Here is a 21,633-nt window from a genome sequence, read left to right as displayed (position 1 = left end):
TTGGACTGGCAACTAATATCACCATATAAGATAGAAGAGCAAAACTACATTGTGTAAATCCACATAAAAAACAAGTTTATTAAAGTGAATGCACTTACAAAATCTTGTAGACCATACACTAGAACACTGCTCAAACAAATTAAAGGAACACTTTGAAAACACATCAGATCTCAATGGGGGAAAATATGCTGGATATCTATACTGATATTGAGTGGATAAAGTGTTAGGAACGAAAGGATGTCACATCAAATTAGAGAAAAACCTTGCGAGCCCCAATGATCTAATGCCTAGAGAGTAAAAAGTAAAAACACCCAGCTGCCTGCGTAGAACATGTCTCATATACCATGCACCAATGTAGAAAAAGAAGAAAATATGCTGCGCTAAAGTGTAAATAATAACCAAATATAAATATATTGAATGTATTAAATAATAATCTAAAGAAAAAATATATATATAATATTTTAAACCATATATATATATATATATATATATATATATATATATATATATATAGTGTGCTAAAGAAAAAAAGGAAAGGATGTCACATCGTTTGATGTAAATGAACATGATCAACCTACAGAGGGCTGAATTCAAAGACACCCCGAAAATCAAAGTGAAATAATGATGCAGCAGGCTAGTCCATTTTGCTGAAATGTCATTGCTGCAACACAAAATGGTACTCAGTAGTTTGTATGGCCCTCACTGGCTTGTATGCATGCCTGTATGCATAACTGAGCTCCTGGACAGACTAAGGTGCAACCTGGCAGCATCGGATGGACCGAAACATAATGTCCCCAAGATGTTCTATTGAATTTAGGTCAGACGAGCGTGGGGGCCATTCAATGGTATCAATTCCTTCATCCTCCAGGAACTGACTGAATACTCTCACATGAGGCCAAGCATTGCTGTGCACCAGGAGGAACCCAGGACCTACAGTACCAGAGTAGGGTCTGACATTGGGTCCAAGGATTTCATCCCGATACTTAATGGCAGTCAGGGTGCCATTGTCTAGCCTGTAGAGGTCTGTGCGTCCCTCTATGGATATGCCTCCCTAGACCATTACTGACCCACCACTAAACCGGTCATGCTGAACGATGTTACAGGCACCATAACATTCTCCATGGCTTCTCCAGACCCTTTTACGTCTGTCAAATGTGTGCAGGGTGAATCTGCTCTCATCTGTGAAAAGAACGGGGTGCCAGTGGTAGGCCTGCCAATTCTGGTGTTCAGTGGCAAATGCCAATCAAGCTCCATGATGTCGGGCAGTGAGCACAGGGCCCACTAGAGGATGTCCGGCCCTCAGGCCAACCTCATGAAGTCTGTTTCTGATTGTTTGGTCAGACATTCACACCTGTGGCCCATTTTGAATGGCTCTGGCAGTGCTCATTCTTTTCTTCCTTGCACAAAGGAGCAGATACCAGTCCTGCTGACGAGTTAAGGACATTCATTGGCCCTGTTCAGCTCTTCTAGAGTAACTGCCTGTCTCCTGGAATCTCATCCATGCTCTGAGACTGTGCTGGGAGACACAGCAAACCTTCTGGCAATGGCACATATTGATGTGCCATCCTGGAGGAGTTGGACTGCTTGTGCAACCCCTATAGGGTCTAGGTATCGTCTCATGCTACCAGTAGTGACACTGACCCTAGCCAAATGCTAAAACTAGTGAAAAACAGTCAGAAAAGATGAGTAGGGAAACAAAAGGTCAGTGGCCTCCACTTGTAAAACCATTCCTGTTTTGGAGACCATCTCATTGTTGCCAATCTAGTGCACCTGTTGTTAATTTAATTAACACCAAAGCAGCTGAAACTGATTAACAACCCCCCCTGCTACTTAACTGACCAGATCAATATACCAGGTGTTTAACTGACTTGATGCTATACTCTGATTAAAAAGTGTTCCTTTCATTTTTTGAGAAGTGTATTAAAAAACTCATCTATGCCAGTAACAAAGATGGCTGTGGTTTGGCGCACATGCATGGTGGCGTGTTTATCCCGTCTCTGTCCTACGCGTTTAATCAGATGTGATGTCATTGGTGCACTTAGAAACGAAATCTTGGACAGATATCTCCCAAGATATGTATCTGAAACAAGTCTACAAATCACAGTATTGGCTTTAATGCACAGGGTAGTGGTTCAACACACCCTGTTTTTTAGGATTTTGATATATGGCCAATAAATGTGATTTATCCCTCTATTTTTGAGTCAATGATACAATACAAGAAGCATACAGTACAGCATGAGAAGGTAAACAGTACGCCCCTAAATAGGACAAACTCATGCTCTAGTGTCCAGTCCAAACCTATGCAACCACATTTAATTACATTGTTTTTTCCTTTTGCCCATGTACTTTGCAGACCTACTGCAGCGCAAGAGTGGAAGTATTTTGATAGAAGTGCCAGATGTCCTTAAGTGCCCTAGGAGTGGACCACGTAAGCTTCCTGGACCCCAGGTGGAGTAACAATGCTGGAAGCTGAATTTCAAAAAGGAATAAAAGATCTCTGCTCAACCCATGTTTCATTCCAAGTGAAAGTAATGCCGCGTACACACGGTCGGACTTTTCGTCTACAAAAGTCCGACGGACGCCGACGGACCAAAGCCGGCTGACAATCCGATCGTGTGTGGGCTTCCCCGGACTTTCAGCGGACTTTTCCAGCCGCAAATCTGACGGACTTTAGATTTGGAACATGCTTCAAATCTTTAGGTCGTAACTACACCGGACCCAGAAATCCGCTCGTCTGTATGCTAGTCCGACGGACAAAAACCCACGCTAAGGCAGCTATTGGCTACTGGCTATCAACTTCCTTATCTTAGTCCGGTGTACGTCATCACGTAAGAATCCGTCAGACTTTTGTGTGATCGTGTGTAGGCAAGTCCGTTCATTAGAAAGTCTGCCGCAAGTCCACCAAAAGTCCGTCGAAAGTCTGTCGGACGGGCTGTCGGACTTTTGTAGCCGAAAAGTCCGACCGTGTGTACGCGGCATAAGACTTTTCCATGTAAAGCTGTAGCAAATTACATCTTCAGGACACTAAAGTTCATGTGGAGGCATAGGTTTCTCCTGCTTAAAAAAGAAGTCTTGTTTAATTTTTTTATTACTGTGTTTTGTCCAACAGGAGACAAAGTGCATGTAGTATTTTGTCAAATTTTCCTATGTGCTGTGGAAGTCTAGCTATGTGGTTGAACACCTCACTGTCCCCCTCGGGAGGAGGCCCAGGGGAACCTAGGCATCTAACAAAGCAGCTGGAGGCAGTCTCATTGATAGCCAGGTCTTGTCTCCGGCTCCAAGCACTTGCTGAGACAAGCACTGGCAAAAGGAAAGCAGAGGGAAGGGAGGTTTCTCGGAAATGATCTTGAATTCTGGCTATTATTTGCTGGCTATTATTAAGTAATCTCCTTGTTAGCTATGTTGTCGGACAGCCCTGGGGGAAGGGGGGCGTCCTGTCCATACACACCGCTAGCTTTCCACGACATACAGTATGGGATATTACTACACATATGCTGTCCCCTGGTGGACAGAACACTGTCCAAAAAAAAGAAATTTAATTTAAGTAGTGTGTGGTTTATCTGTAACATCAATTGGTGAACTGCTAGTTTGTGTTTCTCATATTGTATATTTAGTAGGTGCTATTAACCAGTTTAGGGAATTGACTGTTTCCCTTACACTGTTGCCTGTCTCAGTAATTTTTATGCACTTTTCTTTATTTTTTTGCTATTCTATAAAAAGCCTGTGGTTAAAATTGCTAGGGCTGGATGTATCCTTTGGCACAACAGGCTTGGGCTTATAGGCAGCAGAGTCTTAGAGGTAGCTTGTCCATGAACATTTAGCAGCCTTTTTTTTTTCCCAGCAGTGGAAATATAATCATTATATATAATCCTATCTGCACATAGTCACACTACTCTAATGCCGTGTACACACGAGCGGACTTTTCGACCGGACTGGTCCGATGGACCGAATCCGGCAGACAATCCGACCGTGTGTGGGCTCCATCGGACCTGCAGCGGACTTTTTCAATCGAAAATCTGATGAACTTTATATTTGGAACATGTTTCAAATCTTTCCGACGGACTTGAGTCAGGTCGAAAAATCCGCTCATCTGTATGCTAGTCCGACAGATGAAAATCCACGCTAGGGCAGCTATTGGCTACTGACTATCAATTTCCTTATTTTAGTCTGGTCGTACGTCATCACGTACGAATCCTTAGTACTTTGTTGTGATCGTGTGTAGGCAAGTCCGTTCGTTCAAAAGTCCGTCGGAAGTCCGTCAAAATCCATCGGAAAGACCGTCGGACCAGTCCGGTTGAAAAGTCCGCCCGTGTGTACGCGGCGTTAGGCAGGTCCAGCCCAGTAAAAAAGAAGATATCATTATATCTGTAATAGGGGTGAACCTACAGAGCACCGTTGGTCTGGATATCAGAGGTTCTGTGGCTACAGGCTCCAGATAAGTACAAACAGATCTTTTTATTTCAACAGGAACATGGGGAACACAGTTCTGGCACCTCCAGCACTGAATGTATGTAATGGCAAGGAGTGCTGGGGTCTCCTGGAGGGTCTACTGATGCTGGCTGCTGGGGGATCTATTGTCACCAGGGGGGATCTATTGTTGCTGGGGAAAAGGGGGGTCTGCTATTGCTGATGGGGGATCTTTTGTTGCTCGGGCGGTCTAATGTTGATGGAGGGGTCTATTGTTGCTGGCTGCTGGAGTGCCTATTGATGTGGCTTCTGAGAGATCTATTGTTGCTGGCAGGGAACTATTGTTGCTGGGGTGGATCTATTGTTGCTGGGGGTATTTGTTGGGGGGCAGTCTATTTTTGCTGTGGGGATCTGGACTGTTGCTTGGATTTTTTAGACGCTTCATTAAAAAGGTGGGGTATACATGGACAGAGCAAAGGGGGTGGAATCATGGGTGGAGCCAAGGGGGGCAGCAAAATGAGGTTTCACCTAGGGTGTCAAAAATCCTTGCACCAGTACTGGTTCAGTGTTCTGACAATGGAAGGTGCCTAAAGGCATATGGTGTAATAAAACCTGAGCCTACTTTGCTCTGGGTCAAGAGTGGGGGCTCAGTTGTGCACTGCATGTCTCCATCACAAGCAAGGGCAAGTCGTCAAATAATCCACATCCTTACCTCCCGCAACAAAGTCTGCACAAGAAAGGGAGGCTGGGAAGACCACATAATATGGGTATGGAAGATTAATAATAACCCGGACACAGCTGGGAGAGGATGCAGCTCTCCCTTCCCTCCTCCTGCCCCAGGCCAATCAGGAATAAGATGGATTACCCTACAGTCACCAGAAAATCAAGGACCCATTCTTTTAACCGAAGGACAAAATCAGGGACATTATTTTTATCGGGGACAGTGTGCTAAAATTTGGGGATTGTCCAGGGATGACTGGTGACCCTATCCTGGATACTAATTCTGACCTTAAGAAAGTTTCTATGTGAATTGTGTCCATAAATCGAGAGATAAATTAGATTTCAGAATATCAAGTGTTCCATATGCTAGAGCCATTAAATCATATCAGTGAGGTTCTGTTTCGCTGGAGGTGCTTTTTTTCCAGGAGCAAATTAGTAAATATTTGGCTGCTATGAAATTCATGGATAGAAATGTATTATCTAAATCTGTCAACTGTCCAACAGAATATATCTTTACATGGACAAATGTATAGAAAATGAATCATTCAAATTTTTACTAATACAACTCATTGGATTGCATTTACAGTAAAACCTTGGATTGCGAGCATAATTTGTTCCAGAAACATGCTTGTAATCCAAAGCACTCTTATATGAAAGCAAATTTCCCCATAAGAAATAATGGAAACTCAGATGGTTCCTTCCACAGCCATTTATTGATAAGTCCTTCAGTTTATAGTCCATATAAAAAGATTATAGCAATGTGATAGGTTGTGTAACCATAATATGTCCATCCACAAATGGAAGCCTCCACAAGGAGATTAGTAGCAAAATCCAGCAGGAGCTCCAGAGTATAAAAGAGAAGAGAGGCCCCTCTAAGTGCAGCAATATGTTTATATTTAATGAAGGTACAACATTTAGCAACTCACATGGTTAATGATTAAAAGTGGCACATCTAAGTATGCTGGCATCCGGGGTAAAGCTGTTCACATAGACCATCCTCCGCACCGCCGGCTCTCACCGCTGTCAGTCTGCAATCATGACCGGGAAGACTACCCTGCAGTAGATCGATCTGAAAGCGAGGCTTGAATCACTCGTGGAGCACAGCGTGGAAGGGATGACATTGATGGCGATGCGGAGGATGGTCTATGTGGACGTTTTTACCCCGGATGCCTGCATACTTAGATGTGCCTGTTTTAATCATCAACCATGTGAGTTGCTACTACATTGTAACTACATTGCTGCACTTAGAGGCGCCTTTCTTATCTTTTATACTCAGTTGTGACATGACGCTACTTGTATATCAAGACATCGCTTGTATATCAAGTCAAAATTTATTAAAAATGTTGCTTGTCTTGCAAAACGCACTCAAACCAAGTTACTCTCAAACCAAGGTTTTACTGTATTTAGGAGCAAATATAAAATGTCAGATTCACTTCATAATGGTGGATGGTCGGAATCCGTCCAGTGCAGAGTGACACTCTGATTAGTCAGAGCTAGAGCTCCCTAATTAGCAAAGTTCATTCTTCCTGCTGATTAGAGAGCTTTAGCTCTGACCAGAATATCCAAACAGTGACTGCATCTGATGCAATTACTAGCTGGCTTCAAATTTTCCAGCTGGCTTCATTGATTGACTATTGAAAAATGAAAAAAAAAAGCAAGGGTTAAAAGCATGTTAATGCTAGGGGTGGGGAAATGTGTAATACATTCATTACTTCTTGCTCTGGCAGGCTCCCTCCTTCTAGGTGACCAGTCCCCTAAAGACTTTTCTAAAAAGTGCTCCAGGCTGCAGTCGCACAATGATATCATCAAGCACAATGCAGGGGCATAGCCTTGCATTGTATGTGAAGACGGTGAGGGGTTGCCCACAAGCCACCTAAGCCTTTCGGGGTGAGGGATAAGGTAAGTAATACACCATATTCCTCATCAACCTTGTGACTTGCTACAAAGTTACAATTTGGCAGTCTGATCACTGAGGGAGAGAAGACTGAGGAAATGCTGCCTGAAGCAGACTGATGACATCATCTCAGCCTAGGCAAGGTCATCTGACTGGAGCTCAAAAAGAAATTTTTAATTTAGCACAAATTATACTCTTTCTATATTGTGGCATATCTAGATTCATTTCTTGCAGATTGTAAAGTTACTGAAAGATCAAATTTCAAGAACTGTCCATAAAGTGGTTCTAAAGACCCAAGTTTTTTTTTTAACCAAATGTATTATATGCATTAAGTGAAAAAAATCTTCTGGGTGCAGCCCCCCCCCATACTTACCTGAGCCACATCTCGATTCAGTGATGTGCATGAGAGTAGCAGCTCTTCCGGGTCTCTCTCTCCTCATTGGCTCACACAGCAGTGGCAGCCATTGGCTCCTACTGCTGTCAATCACAGCCAGTGAGACAATGAGGAAAGAGCAGGGGGCAGGGCTGAGCCATGCTCCGAATCAAGCCTGCCCGAGTGCTCCCATAGCGAGAGGCTTGCTATGAAGGCACTCGGCAGGTGGGAGGAACTGCTGATGGGGGACCCAAAAAGACCCAAAATGAAGAGGACCAGAGCAGGTAAGTATAACATGTTTGTTTCTGTTCTTTTTTGTTTGTTTTTTTATTCTTTCCTTTAGAATCACCAGGGCTTTTTTCAGCGGGAATGCTGGGGAATGCAGTTACGACACCTCCAACACTGAATGTATTTTATGGCAAGGTGTGCTGGAGGGTCTATTGATGCTGGATGCTGGGAGATCTATTGCCGCTGGTGGGAATCTATTTGTTTGTGGGGGTCTATTGTTGCTGGATAGGTCTATTGTTGTTGGCTGGGGGGTCAATTGTTGGTGGGGAGTAAATTGTTGGTGGGGAGTCAATTGTTGGTGGGGAGTTAATTGTTGGTGGGGAGTCAATTGTTGGTGGGGAATCAATTGTTGGTGGGGAGTCAATTGTTGGTGGGGAGTCAATTGTTGGTGGGGAGTCAATTGTTGGTAGGAGAAATTTACTGTTGAGGGAGAGGTCTATTTTTTCTGGCTGCTGGAGTGTCTATGGGGGATCAATTGTTGCTGTGGTGGGGTATGTTGTTGTTGGAGAATTCTATTGCTGCTGGGGTGGGGTCTATCAAATTCCATACAAATTACTTGGTAGCACAAAATGATACTTGGTTCTGTATTCGCTAAAGTGCCGGTACTGGGAGGTAGGTAGGGCTTGGAACCAAGAGACAGTGCTCAGAGGTGGGTAGGGGGCAGAGACGAAGAGTGACTCAGAAGGGGGAAATTCCTGCACCTATTCTTTGAGAAAAAACTTCTGAGAATCACCACTATACATTTCCAGACACTTGGGGACTTTCCTGAAAAGCAGAAGGGATAACATAAACCCTTACAACTTTGCTCGTTGCACTACATGCTGTATACATAAGCCTCTTTTTATATTGACAGATCCTCGCCCAGGTGTATTTATTTGGAGACATTCTCTTTTTGTATATTAGATCACAAGCTGTAAATACTGATGACAGAATGACTGTTTGCAGAATTCCTGGAGTGAAAAATCATTTTTATTAGAAGGTTGTGTCATTGAGATGGATGGATGGAATCAATCATTTGCCTCGCTCCATATTGGTTACAAACGTTAGGATTCCATTGTCAGCTGTAGACAGATAAAATGACTAAATCAATGCAACAAATGCCGACATGATCCCCAAATGACCCCCACCAATCCTTATCACTATGATAGAGCCATGTGATAGAACACAGGAATCAAAAAGTAAAAGCCTTCATACACGGCTCAAATCAATAGATTCCACCATCCACACCAACACATCTCAACTGCTGACTATATTCATGGGAAAGTGAAAAGAGAACACTGAACCCAGAAGGTTGTCCAGTTGGTGTTCCTATCCAATAGTACTGTAATGATGTTGGTGTAAGTGAACAGAGTTTCTATACCCTAGCGGATTTCCACAGTTTCCTTCATTTGTGGTGCAAAATTATTGTTGTTCAGTAGTACGCTGACATCAATGGTGGTTTTGGGCCCTCTGTCCCCCTTCTTCTGCTTAGTCAGGGGCGTTGCTAGGTGGCAAAAAAAACAGGGGCTTTAGCCCAAAGTCCTAGCCCAGCACCGGGGGAGGGTAGTAGTACCTACCTGACGCGCGCTGACCTAATTGGCACTGACCTACACTGACCTACTTGACACTGACCCACACTGACCTACCTGACATACACTGATCTACCTGACATACACTGACATACCTGACATACACTGACCCGCACTGACCTATGTGACACTGACCTACCTGACATACACTGACCCACACTGACCTACCTGACATACACTGACCTATCTGACACACACTGACCTACCTGACACACACTGACCTACTTGACCAGACTTCAGGTGACGTAACCTCCTCCTGCAGCTCAGCGGCGCTCCCATCACACAGTAGAGTAGACTCCAGGCAGCCAGAGCCCTGATGAGGAGTGGAGAGCCGCCCACCCGAGCGCAGAGTGGAGTCAGGATCTTCTGACAGTGGCGCGGCGGCCGCATTGTAATTCCTGCCTTCTGGAGCCTGCAGCGCCTATGATGGACGTCACACGTCCCGCGGTCCCCGCATTGGACCAGTGGGACGTCCATCAGCGCTGCAGGCTCCAGAAGGCGGGCCCTGCTATTACACTTGGCTGCGCTCGAGTCAGATTGGTCCCCGCTCGGCAGCGACGCTCGGGGCCAATTATAGAACTGTGCCCACCCGAGACCCAGGGCTTTTTGGGGACCCACTCGGGGCTTCAGCCACTGTCAGCTCCCCCCCTGCCGGCGCCACTGTGCTTAGTGTTAGTTAGTTCAGTCCTAGCTAGACCCTCCCCATTGTTTCCATGTTCCCCCAATCAGTGTTAATAGTTTGCAGAGGCAGGGCTTAGGAAAAACGTTATCATCACTTATGAGCAGCCGCGGCTTCCAACCCTTGATCCGTGTTTCTGTTCTCTGGTTCAGGTGCATTTCAAGTCACAATTTTTGCCTGAATTCGCACCTGAACGGGACCTAAAAATGCACAGGACCCTTTTGAAATCTGCACTGTGGCCACCCCAGACACGTGTGAACTGACTCCATTGAGAGACGGTCACATTCACATATCATGCTAATTGGAAGCAGTGAAAACTGCATCCAGTTCGCACATATGTGAACCCAGCCTCAATGCACTGGTTGTTGAGGCAATTAGGGCCCCTTACACACAGGGGCATCTAGCAACTGTGAGCCCCTCCTGATGTTTTAGCGTGCCTGGAAGGCATAGGTGCGGTGTCCAGCCCCCCTGCCTGCAGCCTGACAAAGTCTATAGTAGGCTTGGGACTGAGCACTGTACCAAGTGTTTAGGGCCATTTGCATCTAGGGACAAATGCCTGAAACGCAGAAGACCAGTGTTCCAGGCATTCGCCCCTGAAAACACAGAGCCTTAAACACGAGTGCCACATGGTACAGCGTTCAGCCCCATCCAGCCCCAGCCTGCTATAGACTTTGAAAGGCTGCAGGCAACGGGGTTGGACGCTGCACCTGTGCCTGCTGGGAGCATTAAAATGCCAGAAAGTACACGCAGCAGCTAGATGCTTCTGCAAGGGGCCTTATACCCATTTCCCACTGTCTGAGTCTGTTTATTAGGGAAGCTTAGGTTAAAGAAAGAGGGGCCCAGTAATTTATGAATCTAGCAGTCATGATTATGGATCAGTATATCCATTGCCGATGTACTGTATGTCCATTGGAAATGTAAAGATTTTACTGATGAACTTTGCTGTACAAACAACAACTGAATATCAGTTACATCTGGTTCCTTCTTACAATATCAAAATGATATGGATAATTTAGTAAAGGCCAATTCATACAATAACATGTGTTAAGGAAATGCACAGTGATGCATTGTTTACAGTGCCTTGAAAAAGTATTCATACCCCTTGACATTTTCCACATTTTGTCATGTTACAACCAAAAACGTAAATGTATTTTATTGGGATTTTATGTGATAGACCAACACAAAGTGTCACATAATTGGGAAAGTGAAAGGAAGGTGATAAATGGTTTTTAAACTTTTATACAATAAATATCTGAAAAGTGTGGCATGCATTTGTATTCAGCCCCCTTTACTCGGATACCCCTAACTAAAATCTGCTGGGACCAATTCCCTTCAGAGGTCACCTAATTAGTATATAGAGTGCACCTGTGTGTAATTTAATCTCAGCATGAATAAAGCTGTTCTGTGAAGCCCTCAGAGGTTTGTTAGATAACCTTAGTGAAAAAACAGCATCATGAAGGCCAAGGAACACACCAGACAGGTCAGGGATAAAGTTGTGGAGAAGTTTAAAGCGGGGGTTAGGTTAAAAAAAATATCCCAAGCTTTGAACATCTCACGGAGCACTGTTCAATCCATCATCCGAAAATGAAAAGAGTATGGCACAACTGCAAACCTACCAAGGCATGGTCGTCCACCTAAATGGACAGGCCAGGCAAGGAGAGCATTAATCAGAGAAGCAGCCAAGAGTCCCATGGTAACTCTGGAGGAGATGCAGAGATCCGCAGCTCAGGTGGGAGAATCTGTCCACAGGACAACTATTAGTTGTGCACTCCACAAATCTAGCCTTTATGGAAGAGTGGCAAGAAGAAAGCCATTGTTGAAAGAAAGCCATAAGAAGTCCCATTTGCAGTTTGCGAGAAGCCATATGGGGGACACAGAAAACATGTGAAAGAATGTGCTCTGGTCATATGAGACCAAAATGGAACTTTTTGGCCTAAAAGCAAAATGCTATGTGTCGCAGAAAACTAACACTGCACAACACCCTGAACCCACCATCCCCAATGTGAAACATGGTGGTGGCAGCAGCATCATGTTGTGGGGATGCTTTTCTTCAACAGGAACAGGAGAGCTGGTCAGAGTTGATGGGAAGATAGATGGAGCCAAATACAGGGCAATCTTAGAAGAAAACCTGTTAGAGTTTGCAAAAGATGATTCTGTGAACAAGGCTTATCGCCGAAACGCATCTGCCGCTTTCTGTACTCACTGTGAAGGCTTTACAATAAATACTTTTGCTGGTTTGGAGCTGCCAGCTGCTTCTTTTTTCTGATGACTATGGAGTCTGCAAAAGACTTAAGACTGGGGTGGAGGTTCACCTTCCAGCAGGACAACGACTAAACAAACAGTCAGAGCTACAATGGAATGGTTTAGATCAAAGCATATTCATGTGTTAGAATGGCCCAGTCAAAGTCCAGACATAAATCCAATTGAGAATTTGTGGCCAGACCTGAAAATTGCTGTTCAAAGATGTTTTCCATCCAATCTGACAGAGCTTGAGCTATTTTGCAAAGAAGAATGGGCAAAAATGTCACTCTCCAGATGTGCAAAGCTGATAGAGACATCCCCAAAAAAGACTTGCAGCTGTAATTGCGGTGAAAGATGGTTCTACAAAGTATTGATTCAGGGGGGCTGAATACAAATGCATACCACACTTTTCATATATTTATTTGTAAAAAAAAATTGAAAATCATTTATCATTTACCATCCACTTCAAAATTACGTGACACTTTGTGTTGGTCTATCACATAAAATCCAAATAAAATACATTTACGTTTTTGTTTGCAACATGACAAAATGTGGAAAATTTCAAAGGGTATGAATACTTTTTCAAGGCACTGTATGTGTGTTACATTAAATAATTGTCAATTGTACCCCAACAAAAATATACAGCACAGGGCTGTGGGAGTGGCCTAGCAACCCCATCCACTGTAGGCTGCCTGAAGAAAACCACAGGAAGGGGCGGAGACAAGACCAGTCACCCTGCACAAGGAGAGAGAGCAGCAGTGACCGGTCTTAATTACAGGAAGTTTCTACACAGAGGTAAGGGTTGGATTACTGCACAGATCTAGAAGAAATACACAAAGCGCACCAATATTCAAGGAAGAATTCACATGACTCTTGTATATAGACAATATTTGCTTATCCCGGAGTTCAGTTGTAATGCACACTGCATTGTAGTGTGAATGAGACCTAAACTCCTATCTATTCATAGGGAAAAAAATTGTTATACTTACAAAAACTTCTCCAGCCCTGAGAGTTTGAATATGGATAAATAATTGTGGAATTCTTTCATCTTCTGGTGTGTTAGATAATAGCGGGAATCTTTTGGCCATTACACCCCTGTTAATCTGTGCGCTGGTTCTGGCTGTCTCATTCAATTTTCTTTCTTTCTGTAACAGAGGCAGGAGATGTTCCTCTTCAGTAAAATTATATGGCGGCTCCTCATATTCATCTCTGTTCTAGGAGAAAGAAGGGCACTGTATTTATTGGAAGATATCCCGAGGCTGATAAAAGCATTGCAATACGCTGAATACATAAATTTAACCTGTGGTTTTATCTGACAAAGTGGAGACACATCAGTGTATTATCAAGCGAGAATAGGAAGAATACTTTTAGTGCTATTGCTGTGTCCCCTTTATCAGGTAACCCTGAAAAGGCATTTTAAATAAAGAACAGAAATGTAGTATATTGCAGCTTACTAGACCATAGATGATGTGGTTGCATTAGTTTTCTTTTTTTTTCAGCCTCCTTGATGGCAGCATAGGGGGAAACGCATTCTGTTAGCTTAGTGAAGGGAGGAGGAGCAGGAGAGTGAAAGTGTATGGATTAGAATCCCTGTTAGATTTTTATTACTAGTATTACTAGTATAGTCCAATCTGTTGTAATATGTTGGCCAATTTATAATGTATAATATTGGCCAATGTATTAATATGAATACCCAGAATACTGCCCTTTCTGCCACACAGCCAATGGTTATACTGTTGTAGCCAGATACCTGGCCGCAGGGAGTCAGTTATGACACTGTTTGTAGGTGCTCTGTAAATATAACTGAATTGACATGCTTGATTTAAGCACACTGTCTTCTCCCTGCCACCAGGGGGAGGTGGCGAGCCAAAAGGAGCGCCATAGACTTATACATATACTAGCTGCATTGGAAGATGGGAGTTGAAGTTCGGGGGAGGGGTGGGAGCCATGTTGTAGATTTCTATGGACCATTAGACTACAACTCCCAGAGACATACAGCAATAAGAGGGAGAGAGAGGCTGTTTTCCCCGGCTGCGGACTAGCTTTCTCTTAGCCCCAAGGAAACCAGAGAGAGAACATCTACCTGTTTGAAGGTGCACCTGTCCATACGAGTAAGTGAACTGAGCACATAGTGTGCAGAGACCAAGGACCGAGTCAGAGACATGGTCTCTTGCTGTGCAAGTACTGGAGCGCTGTAGTCTGGTGGACAGAGGGCTGAAATCGCAACAAGCCAAAGCACATGAACAGCAGGACTTTCTTGGCTGCATTGCTGGGTTAGTGAGAGGGCCTTGCAGCCGTAACCTGTTTTGCTGCTAGCAGAGACTGAGCACTTAGAAACATTGACTAGCAGCATTCATCACTGCATGCAGGCTTTACTGGAACTGTACTTATGTACACCACCATAAAGACTGGGCCCCAATGTTAGCTGGCTGAAGAACTAGGGCAAAATACTGTCTCCTTTTGCGGCCCAGGGAACTCAGTGAGACTATTAACACAGTCATTCCTAGAGTGCACTCTAGTAGTATAGCAATATGGTAGCAGGAAAGCTGTCAAAGTATCTTTTACTTTTATGGTTAACCAGGGCTTTTTTTCAGGGGGAACTTGGTGGAACTCAGTTCCAGCACCTCTGGCTCAGACCCTTGGAGGGGCGGGGGACTGCTCACCACAATCACTTGTAAACACAGAAGTCTGGTTTCTGTGTTTACAAGTGACAGCTCTGCACTCTGTGTGTAAACCCCCCCTGAACTCTGCACTCTGTATGTAATGCAATCCTGGTATTTAATGCCCCTTTAAGACAATCCTACTGTTCGTCAAATTTGACTGGACACACCCACTATTTGATGTGATTTGGAGGGTGTGTGTGGGAGGAGGGGTTTTGGGGGGTCATGGTGGAGTTACAGCACTTATTGTTTGAGAAAAAAAGCCCTGTGGTTAACTAAATCCTTTATTTGCTTGTTTATGAACATATTGCCATTTTCCATAACCTACAAAAATATACCCAGTTATACCCAATTATAGTTGTGTGCAGACTATTCATCTTTGTACTCTTAACAGCATTACAGGTTCTAATTGCTTAACCTGGCATGTCAGAGAGGCTGAGATTGTCCACAGAGTCAAGGGACAGAACAGAGAACCCAAACTACCAAGCGGCTTATACGGGGTAGCGCTACAATGTATTATAATGCCCTGTACACACAGTCAGATCTTCCGATGGAAAAAGTGCGATCGGATTGTGTTGTCGGAAATTCTGATCGTGTGTGGGCTCCATCTGACTTTTTCCGTCGGAATTTCCGACACACAAAGTTTGAGAGCAGGATATAAAAATTTCCGACAACAAAATCCGATCGTTTAAATTCCAATCGTGTGTAGACAAATCCGACGCACAAAGTGCCACACATGCTCAGAATAAATGAAGAGACAAAAGCTATTGGCTACTGCCCCATCTATGGTCCCGACATACGTGTTTTACATCACGGCGTTCAGAACGTTCTTTCAGAACGTATTTTCCGACAACTTTGTGCGACCGTGTGTATGCAAGACAAGTTTGAGCCAACATCCGTCGGAAAAAATCTGATGGATTTTGTTGTTGGAATGTCCGATCAATGTCCGATCGTGTGTACAGGGCATAATTCAGTCATATTATCAGTAAGCACACCTTGAATGTCAAAAGTTCTGTTTTATTGAGGTTCCATTTTAAAGTGGATCAATATAAAGTGCAAAATGTGCAACAGTGTAAGACATATACCCTGATATTTAGCGCCGATTCACACTAGAAGCGGCACGACTTGCAGGTTGCCTCACCGAGGCGACCTGCACATGACTGCCAGGGCGACTTGCAAGACGACTTCTGTATAGAAGTCTATGCAAGTCGCCCCCAAAGTAGTACAGGAACCTTTCTTCTAAGTTGGAGCGACTTGCGTTGCTCCGATTAGAACGGTTCCATTGTACAGAACGGGAGGCGACTTGTCAGGCGGCTAGGTCGCCTGACAAGTCGCCCCCGTGTGAACCGGCCCTTAGGGGCCACGCTATACCCCTTTCTCAAGGTGAAAAATATAACGTCTGGTCACACGCCGAAGAGCTCATGGCTCTGATCTCTTCTTCTATAGGCTTGTTACTTTTATCCAGGGCTTAATTTTCTCAGAGAATAAGTGCAGGAACTCCCCCTTTCTGAGTTACCCCTTACTCCTACCCACCTCCGAGCACCGTTCCTTGGTTCCACCCCCTACCCACCTTCCATTACTGTCCTTTTAGAGAATACAGAACCAAGTATCATTTTGCAGTGATAAGTAATTTGTATTGAATTTGTTAATGATAACAGGAAAAGCAGTAAAATAGGTCCCCAGTAGCCAGTAACAATAGCGTCCCCTCCAGCAACAATAGACCCCCCCAACAACAATGAGCCACCCAAACCCCCCCCCCCCCCCCAGCAGCAACAAGAGATCTCCCCACAGCCAGCAATAATAGACTCCTCCTTCTACAGTAGAATGACTGACCCCCCAGCAATATGAGACCCACCTCCAGCAACAATAGGTCCCCACCAACAACAATAGCTCCCCCCCCCAGCAAAAATAGATCCTCGGAGCTGGTGGATGTTAAAGAACTTGCGCTCCTCCACCTTCCATTTGAGGATGCCCCACAGGCGCTCAATAGGGTTTAGGTCTGGAGACATGCTTGGCTAGTCCATCACCTTTACCCTCAGCTTCTTTAGCAAGGCAGTGGTCGTCTTGGAGGTGTGTTTGGGGTCGTTATCATGTTGGAATACTGCCCTGCGGCCCAGTCTCCGAAGGGAGGGGATCATGCTCTGCTTCAGTATGTCACTGTACATGTTGGCATTCATGATTCCCTCAATCAACTGTAGCTCCCCAGTGCCGGCAGCACTCAAGCAGCCCCAGACCATGACACTCCCACCACCATGCTTGACTGTAGGAAGATACACTTGTCTTTGTACTCCTCATCTGGTTATCGCCACACACGCTTGACACCATCTGAACCAACCATCTGAACTACCACAGCCCTTAACCAGCATATTGCAATTCAACATAACTTTGACCCTAAAGTTGTCAGGTTCTCCGCGCTCGAGCATGTACCCTTAATAGCTCGAGGTGGGAGCACTGACAACAAATTATTACAGCTTGAGACCAAGTGGATCCACACTTTACAGGCTACAAAATTTCCTGGGCTAAATGAACATATCAGCTTTAAACCGTTTTTATAGAGCTCTTGTATCCCCTGATGAAATTAATACTAGTCTTTCATCTTCCTACATAATTACTCCTAACATACCTTTTGTGCCCCTAATCCCAGATTTTTCCACCTTGGGTCAGTCTGTGGTTTTGTCTGTGTTTTTCCCTTCCCTTCCCTTCCCTTCCATATCTTTCCCTGTCCTTTATCCCCCCAACTTTTTCATTGTCCCATTCTCCTCCCCCCCCCCCTTGCCTTCTCACTCTATCCCCACCTTCCCTTCCCTTTTCCCCTTAGCCATGGAATGTTATCTTGATCTTTTTATACAACTACATCATATGTGCTAAGAACAATCTGTATTCATTTATCTCCATTAACATGTTTTTTATTTTGGGCTCTTTTTTGTATTATTTACCAATTTTGTGATGCTACCTAAATAACAACTATACATGTATTGAGTGTCTCGTATTTTCTTTTTTTGTCCTCACTACCTTAATCATTTGTTTATTTTCTTTGTGTTACTACTGGGTCCCAGTTATTTTCTATGAACGTATTAGTCTGCGTGGCTGGACCTACGCGGGGCGGCTCGCCCGGGACTGCCCTTCCATTCCCTAAGGTGCTGGAATTGGTGGGGGGGTCTCTGCCCGGGTGCTCTCCCTCGCGTTCTTTCTCCCCGGATGGCCCTTTGCTCCCTTCTTCATTGCTGTGCCTGTTCACCTTTCCTCCCCCTGGTGTGGTGTGGCTGTGGCCCCCTGCCTTGACCTCTCATTTTGCACTGTTGTTGACTGTATGGACGCCCAGGGCAGCACTTCAGTGTCTGCCTATTAGGCTTCGGTGCTAATGCTTCGTGCCGCCCTGCCCCGCGCCCACCATCTGGCCCAGGTACATGGATTCGCTGTCCCTCTTTTGATTGACAGCGTTGTTCCATTTGCCTTTTGGGCCGCCCTTACGCGGGTCACGTGACTCGGGCATTCGCCCGCGGTGCATCTTGGACCTCGTAGGCTCTGAGGATGTCGCCGCGGGCGCATGCGCAGAAGCCCTTCATTGCGTCCGCACACTTGATCAGCTGGGCCGATCAGGTGTGGGGGGCGTACATAAGCCGGCCTGTCCTTATTGCCAGCTGGACACGAGGAACGCCTGTCTTATTGTTGGAATACTCTCATGGTACGCTCTATCTGCTCTACACTCCCTCTTCATTATTCTACTTTCTCTTCCCCCTTGGCCATGAGCTTACATCACTTGTTTTATTTCAGGATTTCAGAAGTAATTACCTTTGTTGCTGCTTAAACTAATCCCATCCCGTGCCTTCTATATACGTGCAGGGTACCTGCCGGGTGCCTTTCACATTTCTGATTCACCTGTAATAGCTTTCTGGGTAAGCTTCTTTTTAAATATTGTCCCTATCCTTTACGTACCGTGTGTATGTAATTATTCTTAATTGAACTATCATCTTTCTATGGTTAATTTGTACTGGTTTTGGATTCTTTAGATAAACATCTATACTCTCCATTCCGTTAGCCCTATTGATCTTATGTGGCGATAATTATCCCACTCATCTGGTTATGTTCTTATTTCTTTTCTTTTGTTTCCTTGATATACACCACCTAATAGTATAATATTTGATTGCCAGGTCTTTTGTATGCCCTCTGCAGTCATAGATACGGTGTAACCTGTTTGGCCTCCGGCTGGGGTGCCCCTTGCCGTGCCTCACTTTGGGTGTCTGGCCTTTAGGTACGTCTTTGGGGGTGGGGGGGTTTATGGCCTCCTATTGGGGATTTAGCTCAGCCACACACCCTAATCCTTGTTTTATGATTTTCATGTATTATACCTTCAACATTACCTGCTTTTATCTTGTTCCTTATTTTGTTTTTTTGTTTCTATGTATAGATCTTTAATGTTGCTACAGGCTCACACTATTCCCTGAAGAAGCCAATGTCTTGGCGAAACATGTAGGCATTGAGCACCTGTTTTGAAGGCCCTCCTCACCAGGCCTATTCCACTTTAATTGCTCTGTATCAATTAATGTGTGAACTGCACCCATTTTAATGATTTGTCTTTTTGTATGTGCTAATTTTTGCTAATAAAGTACCTTTGTTAATTTTATCTGAACTCCCATTCTTCCCTTTCTCTGGCATCGCTATAATCCCTCTAAACCCCCTAATTTCTATATAATTATTTCGAAATGAGGTGCTGTATCCAGTGCAACCTTTCTAGCCATACCTCCATTTATCTCAACCAAATAAGTTTATCTTGGTCTCATCAGACCACAGGACATGGTTCCAGTAATCCATGTCCTTAGTCTGCTTGTCTTCAGCAAACTGTTTGCGGGCTTTCTTGTGAGTCATCTTTAGAAAAGGCTTCTATCTGGGATGACAGCCATGCAGACCAATTTGATGCAGTGTGCATATGTCTATTTCCAATAGACAACCTCTGGATATGACGCTGAGCACATGGGCACATGGGCGAGCCACGTGGTCGCTGTGGCGGAACTACCGCCATAGCGAGCCACGCGGTCACTATGGGGCCCGCAGCCAAGAGGGGCCCGTGGGGAGGATAAGGAATGCATACTGCGGGGGAGCGAGCACCGCCCGCACAGTCCCCTAGCCAGGGGAAGTGAGGAGAGGAAGAGGCAAGCTTTCATTACAATTTCCTGTGTTCCCGGGGCTCACAGTCACATAGCCCCACCTCTTGGCCCGGTGCCTTTGATAGACAGAACGCCAGTCCAATGCAGGACATGTGACGTCATCAAAGGCGCCGGGCCAAGAGGTGGGGCTTTGTGACGGTGAGCCCCGGGAACACAGGAAATTCAAATAAAAGCTGTTACAGCTCTCTACTCGTATGGACAGCTTGCCTCTTCCTCTCCTCACTTCCCCTGGCTGGGGAACCGTGCGGGCGGTGCTTGCCCACCCACTCTGAGGCAGCCCCATGATCACCAACAGCCATTTAAGGGCTGCAGTATGCATTCCTCATCCTCCCCGGTAGTTCCACCACTGGCTCGCCTCTTTCTCTGCACAGGTGAGGCTGCATTGTGCACGGGTCACCCTACATTGGGCACAGGTGGGCACAGATGAGGCTGCATTGGGCACAGGTGGGCACAGGTGAGGCTGTATTGGGCACCAGTCATGCTGCATTGGGCACAGGTGAGGCTGCATTGGGCACAGGTGAGGCTGTATTGGGCACAGGTGAGGCTGTATTGGGCACAGGTGAGGCTGCATTGGGCACAGGTGAGGCTGTATTGGGCATGGGTCACGCTGCATTGGGCACGGGTCACACTGCATTGGGCACGGGTGAGGCTGAATTGGGCACAGGTGAGGCTGTATTGGGCACGGGTGAGGCTGCATTGGGCACAGGTGAGGCTGTATTGGAAAGACAAGAGAGAGGAGGCGCCTCTGGGTGCAGACGTTTAAAACAATTTATTAAAAAGTAGCAACAGCTAGTAATACACTCACATTTATGTGGTGAATATCAAACAAAGCAATGTCCCAGGTCAATCCAGGGGGTCCTTGGAGTCATCTCTCTCGGGTGGTAGATGTAAGGGGTCTGTGCAGTCTCAAAACGCTGGATGTCCTCGGCCGAACAGCGGAGACAGGCACCAGAACGAGGCTTGGGTAACAGCCGATCCTGTCGAGGGATGATGACGTCACATATCGTCTGACGTCATCATCCCTCGACAGGATCGGCTGTTACCCAAGCCTCGTTCTGGTGCCTGTCTCCGCTGTTCGGCCGAGGACATCCAGCGTTTTGAGACTGCACAGACCCCCTACATCTACCAGCCGAGAGAGATGACTCCACGGACCCCCTGGATTGACCTGGGACATTGCTTTGTTTGATATTCACCACATAAATGTGAGTGTATTACTAGCTGTTGCTACTTTTTAATAAATTGTTTTAAACGTCTGCACCCAGAGGCGCCTCCTCTCTCTTGTCTTTACAGTACTTTTGGGATAAAGGCTTTCACCCCTATTGGATGGCTGCCCTGAATGTGGACTTTACACAGCATTTTTCATCTCCTCCACTTATAGTGTTACTACACGGACTTATGTCTTTTTAATATTAATGACAATTTCCCAAATCTATTTCTGTACATAACTGTTGATATGGATACAGCTGTCACTATTTTGCGCCGATAACTTGTTACACTGAGGCTGTATTGGGCACGGGCAGGCCACGCTGCATTGGGAACAGGCAGGCCACATTGGGGACAGGTGAGGCTGCATTGGGCACTGGACACGCTGCATTGGGCACAGGCAGGTCATGCTGCATTGGACACAGGTCATGCTGC

General features: G+C 45.3%; 1 protein-coding gene across 2 annotated transcripts in view; it reads right to left on the bottom strand.

Annotated features, from left to right (window-relative positions):
* LOC141126915 (cyclic nucleotide-binding domain-containing protein 2-like) overlaps positions 1–21,633 on the bottom strand; it is a 553,939-nt gene that overhangs the window by 88,986 nt on the left and 443,320 nt on the right. The window contains exon 13 of one of the 2 annotated variants that reach the window (XM_073612976.1): positions 13,160–13,384. The exons of the other annotated variant lie outside the window; for it this stretch is intronic. Within the exon in view, the coding sequence (XP_073469077.1) occupies positions 13,160–13,384 (225 nt within the window). The remainder of the gene's footprint in view (positions 1–13,159; positions 13,385–21,633) is intronic. 2 annotated transcript variants of the gene reach the window in all.

Source organism: Aquarana catesbeiana, linkage group LG02 (genome assembly GCF_042186555.1).
Source record: "Aquarana catesbeiana isolate 2022-GZ linkage group LG02, ASM4218655v1, whole genome shotgun sequence".
In the NCBI taxonomy this organism is placed as follows: domain Eukaryota; kingdom Metazoa; phylum Chordata; class Amphibia; order Anura; family Ranidae; genus Aquarana; species Aquarana catesbeiana.
Note: the sequence above shows the minus strand (reverse complement) of the source record. Positions and strands in the feature narration are given on the sequence as shown.